The sequence below is a fragment of the Hakea prostrata genome, chromosome 9, assembly GCF_041222555.1.
Source record: "Hakea prostrata isolate BN-2017 chromosome 9, UWA_Hpros_2, whole genome shotgun sequence".
Classification (NCBI taxonomy): Eukaryota; Viridiplantae; Streptophyta; class Magnoliopsida; order Proteales; family Proteaceae; genus Hakea; species Hakea prostrata.
Window position 1 is genome coordinate 27401876 of NC_142608.1, and position 19570 is coordinate 27421445.

Here is a 19570-nt window from a genome sequence, read left to right on the forward strand (position 1 = left end):
ACTTCTCATCATAAATATTGACATCTTTCTTTTGCCTCCAATGTGATATTTCAGAGGGTAAAAAAATAATTTATTAAGGACATATAGTTATGTTTGTAACTAAAATATAATTTTCTTTAACTACAAAAAAAATATCAATACTAAATTATTGTTGATTTAGAATATTGATATTTTTTTTTTTTTTGTGTGTGTGTGTTGTTGAATAAGGATATCAATGGGAGGGGTTTTCAATTTCAATCACCAAAGTAATAGGAGATGTTTTCAATTTCCATCATCAAAGCAATGAGAGACTTCCAAGAGATCAATATAGAATTATGGAGTATTAATTTATTTATGTTTAAAGCAACACTATCAATTTGTTGACTATTTTATCATTTTGTATGACCTTGAATCATCTTATATTTCTATGAATTTTATTTTTAGTTTATTTATGATACTTTTATTTTTATTATTATTATTATTATTATTATTATTATTATTTTATGAATTTACATTTGATATTTTATGTCCAAGGATAGGACCAATTAAGGCTAGGGCCGGCCAGGGACAAGGACAAGGCTAATTAGGTTCAGGGCCAATTAGGGCCTGGGACAGGGCCAACCTGGTCTAGGGGCAGGGCCAATCAGGGCCAACCGGGCTAATCATGGCCAGGGCCAATTAGGGCCAATCAGGGCCAACCCATCTCGACCCGACCCAATTAGGGTGGGAATGTGTTTGGCCCTGTAGGGCTTAGAGCCAGGGACAATAATCCTTGGCCCTGAACTAGGGTTAGGGCGGGAATGGGCTCATATTAGAACATATAGGGCTGGGCTTGGGATTGCAAAAGCTCGACCCAACCCGGCCAGTTGTAGACCTACTTCACATATTACTATTTTTATTTTTTTATTATTTTTTTCTCCACATATTCTCTTTCTCTCTCTCTCTTTATTTCTAACAAATTTTGCTCTTTTTTTATTTCTTTTTCTTTTTCTATTTTACTCTTATTATTATTATTAGTATTATTATGTATTATTATTTTATTTCCTTGTTTGTAAATTATTCTCATTCTCCTATAAATATTACCTCCCTCTTAGGTCTAGACACTTTATTTTCTCTTCAGTTTATTTTAATCTTGCACCTTCTATTCTCTTTGTCTTGCTCTAGGTTTTCTCTAGTTCTTTGATTATTTTGTGGGTTCTAGTTTTTTAGATGGAATGTTTAGGAATATTGAAGTTGTGTAATTTTTTTTATGCAAGTGTAATTCTCTTAGTTTTATCAATGCAATTTCAAGTTCAATTTCAAATTCAAGTTTCAAGTTTGAGGATTCACTCTCTCTGGGTCTAGCAATTGCAGATCTAGATTATTCTAGATCTGGTTGTTAGGGTTGGTTGAGATTCGAATCGTTTATTCAAGTTTTGTTTGGAAGATGCATGTAAGTAAGATTCTTCAATAATCTTCTCTCCCCCCTCCATTCCCGCTTCTATCTACCCCTCCATATTCTTAATTTAGGATTTAAATTTCGGGATTTATTATTGTTCTCCCTTCCCCCGGGATCCTTGATCAAAGATGCCTACAGTCATGCCTCTCTTTGGTTAAGGTTTTTCTTTTGTTTTTATTACTTTGTTTATTGCTTTGTTATTTACTTTCTGTTATTTCCTTTCTGCAATTTCTTTTTCTCTAATATCATTTCCCCCGATCGGTGGACTATAAGCTACGGCAAAGGGTCCACGGTCAAAGTCATTATTATTATACTCCCCTTCCTTTGATCCAGAGCTGACACTCGGATCACTTCCCTTTTATTTTTATTGTTCGCATTATTTTTCCTGTCTTTTATTTATGCCTTGGTTTTGTTTGCTTTATTTTTCGTCTTAATTCGATTGCATTATATATATGGATTATGATCGTTGCTTTAGTTTAATTAATTAGTTAACAAAATTGAATCATTCCACTCTCGTATTACTATTAAGAAGTTGAATTATAGGTGGCATATCTCTTTGAGATCGACTCGTTAGCTACACGATGCTATACGCTTACGGTTATTTTATTTTGCAAACAAGTTTTTGGCGCCATTGCCGGGGAGATATTTGTTCATCTCATTTTTTCTCATTCTTAGGTAAATCGAAGTGTTTAAAAAAAAAAAAAAAATTCAAGGATATTACTCTTAACTTAAGTAGAAACAAAAACGTATAGTAGTCCCCACTCTACTGCAAAATCCCCCGGATTCGATTGTAGGTGGCTCCAAAGACTATACGAATTCCCTTGCTGTCAAACCTATACAACGCTCAGCTATACGGCAACCTTACGTCTTTGGAATCATTGTTTCAATCTTTGTGGTGGGGAAATCCATTACTTCCGCTTTTGTTTTTGGTTTTATTTTATTTTCTTTTCTTCTTTAGTTTCTTTATTAAAAAAAATAAAAAATAAAAAATAAAAAACAAAAAGTCATCTTCCGTAAGAGCCTTTAATTGCATTAGGAGGTTAGTGCATGCGTGTCTGGACTCGTGATTCCACCAATCGACTTGTCCGAGTATCTACCTTGACCATGGGAGACATACCTCCACCTAAGAGTCTTAGGGATAGATTTTACCCAACTTGGTCATCACAACCCTCCTGTATACGTTTACCTGACGTAAGGGGTAACAATCCAGAGTTTTCTCGTCTCTCTTCCTTAGAGAAGAATATTAAAGTACTTTCCAGCACATTGATGACTTCTATGCACAATATGGAAAAATAGATTTCTACTCTTGCAAGTGCTTTGTCTGAGTGAGAAAAAGGTAAAATGCCTAGTCAGCTTAAGTTAAATTCTAGGACTCAAATTCAGCCAAGACCACCAAATTTGCCAAATCAAATCAACCAAATTGAAACCACCTCTTCTTCTTTAGAGCCAATTACTTCTTTGTATGCATTGAGAAATGGGAAAGGTACTTAACAGGTGAATCTCATATTTCGACCCAGAGAAAAATTAGTGACCATCATGATGAGGAGAATATTCAAGTGTCTAATGAGGGTTTGTCTGAGAAACCCATAGAAGTTGAGGATGAACCAATTGCTTTAGAGGTACCTAAATTTGATGAGTCATTATCTGAAACCTTAAGTAAAGAGCAAACTTCAAATGGGAGATCTTATGTACCTAAGGCCCCTTTTCCTAGCCGATTAACAAATAATAAAAGGACTGCAAATGTTGACAAAGTTCTAGAAGTTTTCAAAAATGTGAACGTCAACATTCCACTTTTGGATGTTATTTCTCAAGTCCCTTCTTATGCTAAGGTGCTTAAAGACTTGTGTAGTCAAAAGAGAACCACGAATGTCCCAAAGAAGGCCTTTCTAATGGAAAATGTGAGTTCAATCCTCTCAGAACAAGTCTCAGTTAAGTATAGAGATCCAGGATGTCCAACAATTCTATGTGTTATTGGTGATAGAAAAATCAAGCATGCTTACTAGACTTGGGCGCTAGTGTTAATTTATTGCCATATACCGTTTATAAACAATTGGGTCTTGGGGAACTCAAACCAACCTCGATTACTCTCCACTTGGCTGATAGATCTGTTAAAATACCCCATGGAGTAACTGAAGATGTGTTAATTCGAGTAGGAGAATTTATTTTTCCTATTGATTTCATTGTCTTAGACACACATCCAGTTACAAATTTTAAGGACCAAATTCTTGTGATATTAGGGAGACCGTTTTAGCTACAAGCAATGCCCTTATTAATTGTAGAAATGGTCTTTTGAGATTATCATTTGGGAATGCATCCGTTGAGTTCAATGTTTTTAGGCTAGGAAGACAACCAAATTTTTCTGAGAATATTAGTACGTTGCAAAGCATTTCTGATGATATTGATTTCTCCCTTACAAAAGGTTTTGAGGATGATTTTTTACAATTATTTGGAAGAACTAGAGGATATCGGGAGTGAATTTTTTGCTGATATGTGAGCTTGCAACAATTTAATGAACCACTTGGTAAGTTGTCTAGAAATCTTCCTGTCCCATCTATGGTTGAGGCCCCCTAACTCGAATTGAAACCTTTGCCTTCAACTCTTCGGTATGCTTTTCTAGGCCCCAATGCAACACTTTCTGTAATCATTGCCTCTGATCTTGCCAAAGACCAAAAAGATGAGCTTCTTAGTTTGCTTAAAGACAATCAAGAGGCCATAGGTTGGCAAATGGCCAACATTAAAGGAATTAGTCCCTCCGTAGTTCAACATCATATAAATTTGATTGATGGATACAAACCTTTTAGGGAACCCCAAAGAAGGGCTAATCCTGTGATGAAAGAAGCAATTCACAAAGAAGTGTTGAAATGCATGGATAATGGGTTATCTATCGCATATCAGATAGCCAGTGGGTCAGCCCAGTCCAAGTTGTTCCTAAGAAATCCAGAGTCACAGTAGTTACATCCGCTAACAATGAGCTCAGCTCAACTCGTATTCAAACTAGTTGGTGTGTTTGTATTGATTACCGGAAGCTTAATGCAGCCACTCATAAGGATCATTTTCCTTTGCCCTTCATTGATCAAATGTTAGAACGTCTTGCTGGCCATGCTTATTATTGTTTCCTTGATGGTTACTCTGGCTATAATCAAATCCCTATAGCACCGGAAGACCAAGACAAAACCACATTCACATGCCCGTATGGAACATATGCCTATCGACGCATGCCCTTTGGGTTATGCAATGCTCCTGCCACATTCTAACGATGCATGATGAGCATATTCTCAAATATGGTAGATGATTATTTGGAAGTATTTATGGATGATTTCTCTGTTCAACATCATATAAATTTGATTGATGGATCCAAACCTTTTAGGGAACCCCAAAGAAGGGCTAATCCTGTGATGAAAGAAGCAATTCACAAAGAAGTGTTGAAATGCATGGATAATGGGTTATCTATCCCATATCAGATAGCCAGTGGGTCAGCCCAGTCCAAGTTGTTCCTAAGAAATCCAGAGTCACAGTAGTTACATCCGCTAACAATGAGCTCAGCTCAACTCGTATTCAAACTGGTTGGTGTATTTGTATTGATTACCGGAAGCTTAATGCAGCCACTCATAAACACACAACCAAAAACTTCAGGTGGAATAATAAATGAAGACGTTCCTTGAAGAACTTCATTAGGACACTTAAAGTCAAGTATCCGACTAGGCATCCTATTCATAAGTAGGAGGCTGTGAGTATAGCATCACTCCAGTACTAGTCTAGTACATTCATGGCAATCATAAAAGAACGAGCTATCTCTAAAAGATGCCTCTTTTGGCCACCCCATTTTGGGCAGCCATATAAACAAAGTTGGTTCGGTGTATTATGCCCGAGTTAGAGTGGTATCTCTAAAATCTCAATCGATATACTCGGTTTCATTGTCACTACGAAGGATTTCCACAGTGGCATTGAATTGAGCCTTAATTATGCTAAGAAAAGCATTTAAAGACTTCATTTTTTTTTTCTTTTCCTAAAAGATAAATCCATGTGGATCTAGAATAGTAGTCTATAAATGTGATAAAATATCTATGGCCAGTAATAGATTTCTTTCTTTCTTTTTTTAAAGCTTGCATTTTTGCAATGCAAACCCGTTCTAGTTATATTTACCTTCTGCTAATAATAGAAGTGTCGTTTCTTTTGTGTTAATTCCTACGGATGTGTGGAAAAACTTTCCTTAGAGTACCAATAGAGGAGTAACCTAATCTATGATGCCACTGATGAAGATCAAACAAAGCCGAATTGACCTGGTGTGGAGGAGCAAGCATAGTAGGTGTCAATCCTCCATTCAGTTACAGCAAATAAAGTCCATTGTCCAGTTTATCACATCCAATCTCCTTCTCCATTACCAAATACTGAAAGACACATTAGGAAGGAAAAAAGGTTACCTTACAATTCAAATCATTGGTAAGACTACTAATGGAAAGAAGGTTAGTAGAACGTGATGGGACATGCAAAGCTGAGGACAAAGAAAGTGAAGGAGAGTGTTGTATAGTCCCCTTTCCAGTAATAGAAGAGTAAGAGCCATTAGCAATACGAACTTCATCTTTCACTGAGGTAAGGCGAATATTGTAAGAAAAGAGATGCAAAACCTATCTTATGATCTATTGCTCCAGTGTCGATGATCCATAGAGCTGAAACAAAGGAAGCATGGAAGCCTGTAAAGAAAGGACCTGATGTAGGAAGGTAAGAATTGGAGTGTGTAGTGGAAGTAGTTTTAACAAAGGCAGCACCAGCAGTAGAAGACTGCAGCATACGTCTAGCAGCAAGTAATTCTTGGGGAAACCCGACGTTTGCAGTGGATGCCGTAGGAATAGTCTCTGAAAGATTGGCCTTCAGTTTGCCATTCCTTTGTGCTCTTTTTTGCTCAAAATCAGCAGTGCTCACACTTCACTACTTCTTTAGCTGGTTAGTTTTGGAAGAGATAGTGCTAAGAGTCATAAGAGCAAATTTTTCCATAGGAGTGTAGAGCATGGCCAAGCGACGACTTTCCTCACACTAAACAAGAGCATAGGATATTCTAGTGTGGGGAAGGGAGAACAGCTCAACACCCACACTCATATCTGATCATATTGCACAGTCAAATCAATCAAGAAATCATAGACTTTAATCTTATCAATATGTTTCTTGTAGAAAACCACATTATTAGAATTAGTGGGATGATAATCCCCATAGTACTCTAACTCCTGCCAAAGAGATCTCAATTTAGCATAATATTATGCTACAGTCAATTCCTTCTATGTAGTCTCATGGAGTTTTTTCTGAAGCTCATATATGTGCATTTTAACCCATCTGTCCATATGTCTCTGCAGTAGCCCTCCAGATTTGGGCCACTGTATCAAGCAATAAATATCCACCGGCAGATTTGAATACATGGAATTCAGAAGAAACGACATATGTACATAGTCGTTCAAAATCTACTTATCCTGAGGAGTGCCTGCAGTTGTAGGCTTGATCATGGTGTCGATAATGTGACCAAACAATCCTTTACTAATAATAGTTAAATATGCTAAATGAGACCAAATTAAATAATTTGTTCCATTGAACCTTACCGAAAGAGAGGTAAGAGTAGGGTAAGTTTTTGAACCAGTTGGAATGGAGGTATTGTGGCTTGGTGCCATGTCTTCACAAAATTCTATATATGTTGTTCTTCAGTCTTCACCGTCCGAAATAACTAAAACTTTGCAGGAATTTCAAGAAAGCTTCAATAATAAAATAGATCTAGGTTTTCATAGAGGGAGGATAAGGGACAACATCGATTCCCAAAAAATCACCTTAGAGATGCTGCCCTAGGATGGAAAAAAAAAAAGAACTAGAGAGGTTACCGCCGACGGTAGAAAGGAAAGAGATCAGTGGTGGTAACAAAAAAGGAGAGAGGGAGGTCAAAGTGGTGGCTTGGGTGTCACGGTGATGAAGAGGGGGCTACTATGATGGCGCTAGAGGTAAAAATAGAGAGGGGCGATGGCGGAGGTAGTGTTGCATCGGCGGCAGCGGGAAGAGGGAGAGAGTGCCCAAGGTTTTCTTTTTCTCATCAATCGACTTTTGACTCTGATACCATGTTAAGAGGGGGGGGGAAAACTTAACTACATGGCTTGAATGATCATTGTGATCCCAAGCCCTTTAATTATAATGATATGAGGAATATAATATTACATAATTACCCTTACTAGGGAAACAAGAAATAAATTACTATAACCGAACCAACCAACAGGCATCACTGAAAGAAGGCATGATGTCAAGTCTAATGACCTTAGAACTAGATCTTGTTATAGTGATAATAATATAACATACCAACACCAAAGATGAGCTTGAATAAGTGAGGATTACACTTGATCCAAAGAAGAAGAAAAAAATTCAGCAAGCAAGGCATAAGAGCTTTCAAACACAAAAACACATCAACAGCCTTCCTTGAGCCCAAATTCCATTTCACAACATCCAATGATCGTCACAGGGTATAACCAATAGTTGTGTAATGCATGAAATTCCCATACCTGGTTTCGGCTCCAACATATGTTTTTGGGTGATCTGAAGGACCCATTTTTCTGAGATTTGTGATGGAAGTAGAGGACTTGGAACTTTACATTCCCATTTGAAGACCTGAGAATTGGGGATTTTTGCCCTAGGGTTGTGGGTGACCTATGACGCCATTTTTGGTGTTACTGAGATCCTTATTGTTCCGCACAAAGTGAAAGTCCTTCTCAATTGACATAGCATAGCATTGGTGTGTAAACAAAGTGAAAGTTCTTCTCAATTGACATAGCATAGCATTGGTGTGTAAATCATGTTAAAACTCTATGTCGTCTCCATGTGATTCAGTTTTGGTTTGTTATTTCTTGGTGTTAATTTTAACAGAATCCATTCCATGACAGCTTATCACTTCACTCCACATAAAAAGGTTCAGCCACAAGTAAAACACAAAGCAGCAATGCCAAGGCCTTATGCAAATCCAAAGGGGGGCAAAAATCATGACAATGTTATGTGTGTGCTGAGAGAAGAGAAGCGAACAAGCTTCAGTGAGAGGCAATGGAAGCTAACTCTCTGCAATTTGTGGGATGCTTCCAGACTTCAAGTAACATATATGGCTTGTAAAGACTATTCCATTTGACTTTTGAGAGGTGTAATATACTTTGATGAAATATATTAAGTATGTACCTTATGTAGTACAACCTCCAACAGTACCCTCTACATTTCTACCCTTCCCAAGAAAGATTTTGAGGACAGAGCCTGGTCGACTCCGAAACCAGCTCTGAGACCGAAACCAAGAGGATCACTATGGAATAAAGAACAGTTGAGAGGATTGAAGGACATGAAGAAGAAAAAAGGAGAACAAATAACGAAGAGAGAAACATTAGAAAAGTGAAAATTTTTGTACTAGAGTTTTTCATTCATGCCAATATTACAAAGACCTCCCTCGGGTGAAAAGCAGAAACAGAAACTACAACTTAAGCTGGTATATACATAAAGTAGGACTAAAGTACCACCATTACATGAGTGAACTATAACATTAGCAAGAAGTTGTTTTTGATTCAGCCAATTAATCAATTATATCATGTTATGATTTGATTTATTGACTGAATATCATTATTACATGAGTAAACTATAACATTAGCATGGTTTTGTTTTCAAATTAGTCAAACATATTATGTCATGACTTGATTTATTGATTACCCTATAACAAAAGGAAAGCATAGTACTATTATAGAAAGTACACTGCCAAAATAATTCCTCATAGTATTCAATGTGTATAGGTCATTGAAGGAAAAAAAAGGATCACTCCAACTACAACAATACCTTTATGTCACCACTGTCATCTGCAGCAGCAAGGAAAGATGACCTAGAACTGCAAACAACCTGCAGAGTTGAGAAACTTGTAGTTGAAGAAATGATAGAAAAACTGTACCAAATAGAAAAGGATAGACAAATAGAAAAACTAATATATGTACTACAAGATTACTATCCCAACTAAGCAATAAATGGGGCATTTAAAACTAAGAGAGCAATGAATAGAATAGTTTAGATTTGGAATCTTTTTCTCAGAGAGGGAACAGCTTAGAAACTGACAAGAGATAAGTCCATTTATTCATTGCATAAGAACCCCATCCTAACCTGTGGATTCCTCACATAGATGCTGAATCAGCTTCAGCATCGAAGCTTGAACTTAGTAATTGACCCAAACCTAGCCCATCTCTCAATCAGTTTTACATACATAATCCCAGCTACAACAATAAACAAGCTACACAAGATTCCAATACTAGAAGCAATAAGTACTCCTCCCTGCCCCTTCCTGCCTCCTAACCCCGTCGCACACTAGCCCTTCATCCCTTCTCCTAGCTTAAAAGCACCCTCTCTTCTTCCCCAAACCCTGAATTCTATCTCTCAATTTTCTTCCAATAGATCCTACGCCCTACTGGAATCATCATCCCCTTCCCTTCCTTAGCACTTGATCCTAACCCGTGCCCTATCCACCCCCTAAAAGCCCTTGAAAATTGAAACCTTAGTTTCCCTAGACCCTAGACTTTTAAATCTTGAATCTGAAACCACTTCAAGGTTCAGATTTAGGTTTTCATCAACCTCAAGTCATGAACCAAAATTACCCTCCTTTCAAACCCTAAAACCCCTAAATAGCCCTCCTAAAACTGTAGCCACAAGGTTTTGAGAAACCCTACTCACCTGCAGATTTCTTTAATTAACCCTGGAATTTGGCCCTCATCCTATGGTGCTACATCAGGATTCAGGAAGTGTAGACACAGATTTTACCTAAATTCAAGGTTCCCTCATTTGAAGGGAACATGTGTCTCCTCAAGAAGGTACCATATGATCAAAAACAGTCCACAAAGGCTTGGTTTGAGAGGTTTAGGGTTGAGGGGATGAGGTTCCTAAATTTTGGGATAGATCCAATGATTTGATTGTCAGAAGTCTGATCTTGATGTTTAGGTCTGAAAAATTAAAAACAAAAAAGGGGATATGGGGAATGGGTTTAGGGGAAGAAGGGATTCTGTCTTTCTAGGGTTTAGGGGGGTGGGTAGGACAAAGGTTAGGATCGAAAGCTGGGGAAGGCGAGGGGGAAGAGACTTCCTATAAAGGGATTGGGATGTGGGAGAGGGAAGGGTTGACCTTGGGTTTAGGATTTGGGGGAAAACTACTGCAGTGCAGCCACAAGGGAAAACAGAGAGAGGAAGGGTGCAATAGGTAGGGTTGGGAAGAGTGGTGGGTGAAGACTCTAGGGCTGGAATAGATGATAGGGTTGGGGAATTAGAAGAGCTAAGGCTAAAGGGAAAGGAGAGGTGCTGCCACCGGCTAGGGGAGGAGGAAAAGAAGAAGGCTGTGATTAGAAAAGAGAGAAGGGAAGCTAGAGGCAGGGTGGGGGATTTATGTACTTACTTGCATAAGAGAAGGAACTCGAAACATAGCAGAAATAAGAGAATACCAGCAGCCACAGATTCCTCCCTCAGGAAACCCACACTCCAACAGTTTCACCTTCAACAAATCTTCATTTAATAATTCATAAGCTGTCCTCTACTCCACTTTACAAGCAAAGGGCTATGTATAGCCTTACACGAAGGATTCTAGGACTCAACATTAGAAAGAAAATCAAACCAGGACTCAAAATTAGAAAGCAAGCAAACTAGAACTCCTGCTTTACTCAAGACTCTTGTTCTACCAAGTACTCTTGCATAACTCAACCTAGGATGATTCAAATTTCACAACAAGAGAAGGATTAGTCCCCCATAAGAACTTGGATTAGTGTCAAAACAAGATGGCTTTCGGTCAAAACCTGGCAATTTCACCAGGTCATTTCAATGCTTGGTTTAGGGGTTTTCTGATTTTTTTTATCAGATTTATTGCATACTACCTATTTAAAGCGTAAAGAACACAATGGCACAGGCATTTGAATGAAGAGTTATCTAACGAGTTAACAGTATACAATTTGTTCTAGTTTCAGTGTATTGCAGTAGACAATTCATTCAAGAGTCAAGATCCAATTTATTGCATACTTTAAATGTTTGATACAAGTGTTAGTATCAAACAAAAAAGGTTCATTAAAAATATTGCATGCTTTCAAAGCAAGGTTCATAGTTCACTTAAAGTATTGCACACAAGTGTCATTGTATTGCATACTACTTTAAATGAACCTTGATTGACTACAATCTAATTCACACTTGAACAAAATGTATTGCACACTATAAATGTTTGATACAAAATGACAAATACATTGTGGACCAATATGAAGGAGAAAGTGGGGTTTTCTTCAACAATTGGATTGTCTGCATTCAACAAACTCCAGGTTGCAAAAATTGCTGAACTCTATGGCATTGAATGTGAATGATTAAGATAAATTTAATGAGCAGCAATTCACTTTTAATGCCATAGAGTTCAGAAATTTTTATAGAAACACGAAGAGTTTGTTGAATGCACACATCCGAATTGTTGGAGAAAGCAAGCCCCAATGATTAAGATAAATTTAATGAGCAGCAATTCACTTTTAATGCCATAGAGTTCAGAAATTTTTATAGAAACACGAAGAGTTTGTTGAATGAACACATCCGAATTGTTGGAGAAAGCAAGCCCCACATTAGTCCATGATAAATAGAAAAACTTGTAAAATTGAATAAATTGTATAACATACTTTAAATGGTTCATTCAAAATTACAAATACAATAATCAAAAAAACTCCCAAGCTTCAATTCCAACTTGAGTGCCTCGGTGGATCCATCCCTTGAGATGTATACTCTAAATACTGGACCTAATACATCCCCACACCCATATGCAAACATAGAAGTGATGGTTTTTTAGTGAAAAACAGCTTTAAAGAGGAAAAAATGGGGGGAGATGGTTGAAACTTCGACCAAGATATGGGAGTTTTAAAGCATAGACCATCGTACTGCAATCGAAACCTGCGAATAAAATTTTGCCCAAGGAGTTTCGTCTCCGTTTTGGAAACAATCGAGGTTTCAACCAAATTTCGGTTGTTTCAGTTGAAATTTGGACAACGACTAAAAGAATGCTTCTCTATGCAGGACTGACTAGATCGAACTCCTTCATAACTTAATAAAGACTAACTTCAAATATGAAATAAGATTAGGAATAGAATCCCAATAAAATTCTGGTTATACTTAGATCAACTCGCGTTGGAATGCAGACACCCAAAATGTCCCTATGCTGGCCCAATTTTGCTGGGTAGCTGGCAGCACCACAGGGTACTAGCAACCCCCGTGGCTTCTTTGGGGTGGTCCTGCGTCCGGTTAACATCTACTACTTCATTGTTCATAAATTTTTAAACCATGACTCATTGAAGGTAAAATCCTATTAAATGGTTTTTATTTTTTTTATTTTGCTAGCTTCTATTTTTATTTTTATCTTTTATTTTTTATTTCCGTACCATAACTCATTTAGGATAAAAGTCATAAAACCCAATAAAATGAACTCTAATCTTTAAACCATAACTTGTTTAGGTGGATGCAATTCTGATGTCACTTATTGAGTTAATCCCACCACCAAAATCAACATGTAATCTAAAAGGGTGATCTAGGTGATCCGATGGGATCAAGGTGCAAAAACAATCAATCAGAATCACAATTCCATAAACATCAATCATGTAGAATCACACAACCAAATGCTTCCTTAAGATTCTAAGGTGAGATCAAGTCAAAATCCTTGTTGTGGTTGAACTGACAACCTACTAACTTGATTTCACTCACTCCACAGGGCTCCCCATCGAGGTATCTGGTAGCCTACATTCCATTCTCCTTTTTCTATCACTTTTATTTTTCATAAATTTTCAGACTCCCCAAGACACCTAAAATTCAAGGTCATTCCTACAACAAACTGTAAAATCTGTCCCACATTATAGGCACAACATCCCCTCCCCCAAAACCCTAGTGACCGTAGATCCTTCTAACCAGCCAATTTGTATATTTTAATATTTTCTTGAGTTACCATACTCCCATAAGAAACGTAATATCTTCCAATTTAGCCACACAAACCCGACCAAAATTGGGGATCATATCCTTATACAATTACCTACATTCCCACCAAGTTTCAGCCCATTCTGACACCTATAGACCCTGGCTTCCCATCACAAATAATTTATCCCACATATCCTATGAGATAGGCTAAGTATCCTTCATAAGCTGGATATCAGTTAAGAGTGCACCACTTTTAACCATATGGCCCCAACCTAATCCTTTCCTCCTGAAACCAAACTTATCCATCCCCATATGAGTTGGTTCTCTCAAAGACCCTTACTCATTTGAGGATACACCAAGTATTATCAGAGCAAGGAAGAACCAAACATTGCAGAACATGATTGACGTCAAGCAGATTTTGAGTTTATTGCCATCGGTGCAGAGTAAGTAAAATAATGGCATAGACCTCTAAGGATGTACAAGTTGAAGGCGTATGATGGCGGAGATGACTCCAAGGTACTTTCTGAACAGTTACATATTGTAGAATGATCATTTTGATTTGTATGATTTGCCTGAGTGCTGCAAGACAAGATTAGCATACACTCAACTAAAGCGACATGCCTATGAACGATAGAACACTATAAAAGAGATGGTATATCAAGGCAATGCATCTATAACCTGGCAGATATGAAAGAAGATTTAAGAAAACTTTTATCCCCATGAGAATTTAGAGCTCAACGATGACATCAAAAGAATTTCTTTGACCCACAATATTACCAAAATTCCTACAAAGCAAAAGACACTGTGAGGCCTAAACCACTAAGAAACAATTCACAGATTGAGGACTGTTGGGAATCAAGATTCAATAATTTCAGAATGTTGGCTCCACTTAACTTGGCATCATCAAAGGAAGAAAAGAATGTTTTTGCAGAAAAAACATAGCAAATGTGATGGCATAGCTCCAAAAGTCTTCAACTCACCAAAATGCACAAAGAGGACTTGATGGAGAAAAAAGAAGGAAATGAGAGTATAGTAATAGTCAGGGATAATCTGCCATTTGCTCAACCAATAAGGGGTTGCATATTAATAACCCATTCAATTCTTAGGAAACATCTTCTATTGCCTTCATTGCTAATAGCTAAAAATGTCGTCCATATTTTTTTATTTCAAATGCCCAAGTGATATGAAACTTTAAAGTGTGGAATAGAGAAATTTGACAAGCATTGGCCAGAGTATAGTGTTAGCCTAAGGAAACCTAACTCATGTAACCAGGGGGGCCCGCAGGGCAAGGCAAAAAGAAGGCTAAAATCAGCCCCTTCCTGTGGCTTAAACCATTAGGGGTCAAAGGGCCATTTTACCAGCCCCCTTTTGAGTCCCCACAGTCCCAGTAAAATCCAGAGTCACCTGATGAATCAAGATCTACTTTTTGTTTTAAGATTGAGTCTTCGGTTGCTAAGATATGGCAGAGTTCCTGTCAATGTGGGAGACCCAGTTGGAATCCTTTTTTCAAGTGGGATTCCTTCTTAAAGTAGGAGTTTAAGTTCGATTTTACAACTTTTATATGTTTTGGAGTTCCTAAATAGAATTCGTTTTTTCAGTTTTTTGAGTTAAGCCTTAGTGTGAGAAGGAATTCCAGTCCAAATAGAATTCCTTGTTGGGTCCTAGTTCAAGTAGTCTTCTCCATTTTGTGGAGTCCAAATATAATTTCCTCCACTGTAAAATGCTAAAAAATATAGCCTTCACACATGTAACAAGTGAGATGGTGTTTTCAGTTTTCTGCCAATTTCTAGATTTCTTTTCTTCTTCAAGCTTGCAGCAGCCATTAAAGACCTTTAATTTCTTCAATTGTCTACAACAGTCCCTCCATCAAATAAGTGCATCCCCAACCCCCTAACCTACCCTAATCCCTTCTCCCCTCCCTTGCACAAAGACCCCTCCCCGCTCTCTTCCTGGCAGCAACTGCAGCCCCAATCCCGAACATCAAAATCCTAGGTTCCCTACCCTTCAATCCCATCCCCCCCCTTTTGAATTACGCATTCCCTCCCTTGTGCAGACACCACTCCAGCTTTCTCTTCCTTAAGGCAACAGCAGCCCCCATCCCCAACATCAAAACCCTAGATTTCCCTCCCTTTCTTTCTATTCCATTCCCCTCCCCTTTGAATTGTTCATCACCCCCCCCCCCTTTCTTCTAACCCTCAATCTTATCTCAGCACTATTCTATTACTAAAATTCAAAACCTGCACTTCATCTTCAACCTTGAAACCTTAGAAAAACTAGAAGTTACAAAATCTTAAATACCCTAAACCCAAGCCTGAGGAATAATTCTACAACTAAAATTCTATTAAAACAGAATTAGTTTCTTCAATTTCCAACCCTAATCCAGCTTAGTCAAACCCTAATAACCCCTCCCAATCATTCCCCACTTAGTTCTAGATCCCTAACCATAGATCCAAGGTTTGGAAGTCAAAGCTCCCTTAGCCGCAGAGTTATTTGAGCCTATACAGCTGCTGTCCATTAAGAAGTGACTGAAATTTGACCTATAACAGCAAAGTTAAAACCCTAAATAACTGCTGGTTCTCTAGAAGAGGATGGTGAAGACTGGCCCCTGACTTGGGGTTACATTACTAACAAATCAGGTAAAGTGTCACCTCCCCTTGAAGACAAGATCGCACAACCCACGGAAGAGCCCAGTAATTTTGAAGCAACCCCAACAACCTTACTCGAATAAGTACCTTCTCCATATGATGTTCACCATGCCCTAGACCTAATTGTTGGTCTGGTTCTACCAAACGAAAGAGGAGGTAATATTTACAACTATGAAAACCAAGATTGTACAGGTAGAACCATAGAAGAGATCTTTAAAGAGGAAGAGAGTAAAGCAATCAAGGTTTACATAAAGGATGGCAAAGAAGTAATTGAAAACACTCCCTACAAGCCTTCAAAATTCAAGATGTTACTCTTGAGGAAATGGAGTGTGCACCACAGATCTTTGACAAGAAGGACAATAAGGCTGGAGTGATTGACAGAGAAGGAAAGAGAAGGATCTTTGCCATAGGTAACTATGTAAATCAGAGGTAATTATCTCCAGTTCATGACTGGTTGGCACAGGTTCTGATGGCAACACAGAGGTTCGCGAAGGCATGATCAAGATAGTAGTACCAACCGAAGTGATAAAAGAAGACCCCAAGAGCATGGTGATTGATATAGGACATAAGCATATTGATTTTGTCATGTCCCCATGGTTCTTCGTAGAGGAGGTCCCTTGAGTTGAAGACTTCTTTAACTACATACTCTATAAGACTCCCCCACCCAAGTACCTGGTAGCCTACACTCCAATTCCCTTTGATTCACTTCTTTCCCTCCACACCCCCTAGACTACCCTAGACAACCAAAATTCAAGGACAGATCTACAACAATCTAACAGTTAGATGTCTCCCACAATTAAGGGACATCATTACCCCAGCTCAATAACCTTAGGTCAAGTTTGAACCAACCAATTTCAAGATCTTAACATTTTCTTGAATTTTCCAACTTTAAGAACCCCAAAAACAAGAAACTTAATATCTTCCAATTTAGCCACCCAAACCCAACTAAACTTGGGGGATCATATGTTTATATCATTACCTATATTCCCTCCAAGTTTCAGCCCATTTTGACACTAATAGACCATAGATTCCCATCTCAAGGAATTTTTGTCATATCTCCTGCGGGATGGACTAAGTATCTTTGATACCCTAACATCAGTTAAGAGCGCATTACTTTTAATCATATGGCTATAGTCTAACCCTTTTCCCCTAAAACCAAACCTAACCACCCCATATGAGTTGGTTCTCTTGAAAGATCTTGGAAGAACTGGCCCACATTCATTGAAGGCCACATAGGGGGGGGGTACCAACAGAGAGTACAACTTTAGCCTATACTTTATACAAAGTATTTTAACTAATTCAAATCAACCATCATTGAATCTGGTTCAATTTTCTTAATTCTTTTCAATTTAAATTAAGGACTAATGAGTCCATTTAATCTTTAGTTAGCATGCTATATTGCTATTAGGATTATTTACCAGATCACAAGATTTAGCGCCCCCCCCCCTTCTCTTCTCAATGTAGTGACTAGTGAGTCTAATGACTAAATACTAAACTATACAAAGAGGAACAAGCTGTCACCACAGAACCTTAACTAATAAACTATAGATCATGACTGATGTAAATTAATCATCAAATTGGACTTCTTTCCTTAGGAATAGTCTTGGATTGGATCATATATGTGTTTAGCCATTGATTCAATGTGTCTGCTTTGTAATTGCCCAACTTGACGGACCCAAGATATGGGTAGAAAGCAGGAAGATGATTCACTTAAATAGTTCAGTTACAGTCTATGTCAAGTCTATTTGACTTTCCTAATCAATTTAGTTTACCTAATAGGTTAAATATTGGGTTAGGGCTTTCCTTTTTACTATAGGAGTATATTTGTAATAAGGATTTGGTTAGGCCTTTTTAAATTAAGGTTGTAATAAGGACCAATATTAGAAGTGAATGATCAATTAAATTTTGAGTTTTGTTTATTGCTATCAGCGACAATGGCATTGGATAATTGTGTGACCATTCCCCCCCCCCCCCTAGGGCGCTTCTGCTCTATGTGATTTCTTCACTTCTTCTCTTTTCTTCCTTCTAAGAATTTCTTTAGTCATTCAAGCTACTGTTCAAGAACATCTTCTACAATACGAAGTGAATTATCCCCAAACCCAATTCTTCTTCCTTCTAATTTTTAAATGCTATTTTCCCCTTTCTCTGAATTTTGGTTTCCCCAATAAACCCTAATTCCTAAGCTAAATACTACACACTTGACCTTTAGAACCTTCCCAAATTCATCTATATACACCATATACCTATTCCTTTACTTAATATGAAGTTACAGCCTCATCCTACCATTCTAAAACCCAAAGCAGACCGACTGCTAGTTGATTTAATTTAAGATCTTGGAAGACTGGCCCCAGTTGACCCTATTCAATTTAGGGCTACACCACATAAGGTTCCTTAGTATGTTAATACCTGAAACCAAAGAGCATACCCAGAGCACAAGAATCCAACCACTGCAGAGTCGGTGAAGGGTCATGGTGTCCAGCCTTACCCCTGATTTCAAAGAAAGGCTGTTTCTGGCCTCGAACCAATGAACACGTAGTCACCTGACTAATGATATATGGACCATGATACCCCTAGTATTCAAACACGCATGATTAATAAAATATAATTTGATAAGGCCAACACCAGCAGGGCCAGTTTCACCATAGACTAGATTCTGAATCACACCGGAGTCCAAAATGGACCACAACAGTTATAGCATAATTTAAATTGAAGATAGTCAACAAACAAATTAAGAAGAGAACTATAGCTTTTCAAATATGCACAAAAAGGTGACAATGTAAACCACAAACAATACCAGTAAGAGAAATAGATTCCAGACAGCAGCTCAATGCATTCTATGTGTTCATCAAAGATAAAGTTTAACATGAGCATTTCAAACATTCAAGAAATATTATCAACAATTGAGTACCTGATTTATTTCATCCTTGTTATAGTTGAAACTGTTTAAGGGCTTCCATGAAGATGCCTTAAAGGTGCCACAAGAGAACATTTTAGAGACCAAGATTGACAAGATCCATAAATGAAACTGAAAAATTTTATCCAGAAACAATTACAAAGACCCCCATCCCCATATCACCCCACATGTTGTAAAGAACTGTAGGGGCCAAAGCATTAATTAAAGTAAAAGTGCATCTCCAAATGTCTAGTTGTAAAGAAACAGATACAAAGACAGAGAGAGAGATAGAGACACAAAGAAAGAACATAATGTGCATTTGATAACAAGTTTTACTTAAACAGAAAGATACATCATCACAATTTGAAGCAGCAGTTGATGCTTCAAAGCTAAGCCAGGTCAAGAATAAGGAATAAAATTTTATATGACAACTCTGAAACCAAAGCTAAGGTCAATCTTTCAGCAATACACATCTCGATGAAGCCAATGTGTTCACTAGTAACTTAAGACAAATGGCAGAGTAATTTTGGTGGAACAACGGTGAACAATAGAGTGTAGGTTTAGTGATGTAACCAGGGTTCCCCCCCCCCCCCACTAATTGGGCCCCAAGAACCATATCCAAGAGGCCTACTTTAAAGCTAGTCAAATACCCCAGGGGTATTTTGGTCATTTTCCC

General features: G+C 37.8%; 1 protein-coding gene across 1 annotated transcript in view; it reads right to left on the minus strand.

The window, feature by feature from the left end:
* Positions 1-4878: 4878 nt before the first annotated feature.
* The window catches only part of LOC149005077 (uncharacterized), a 44272-nt gene continuing 29580 nt past the window's right edge, over positions 4879-19570 (minus strand). Inside the window, exons 4-5 of the mRNA XM_089168915.1 lie at positions 18910-18966; positions 4879-9301 (exon numbers count right to left, since the gene is read on the minus strand). Coding sequence (XP_089025041.1) covers positions 9230-9301; positions 18910-18966 — 129 coding nt within the window. The 3' untranslated portion in view covers positions 4879-9229. The remainder of the gene's footprint in view (positions 9302-18909; positions 18967-19570) is intronic.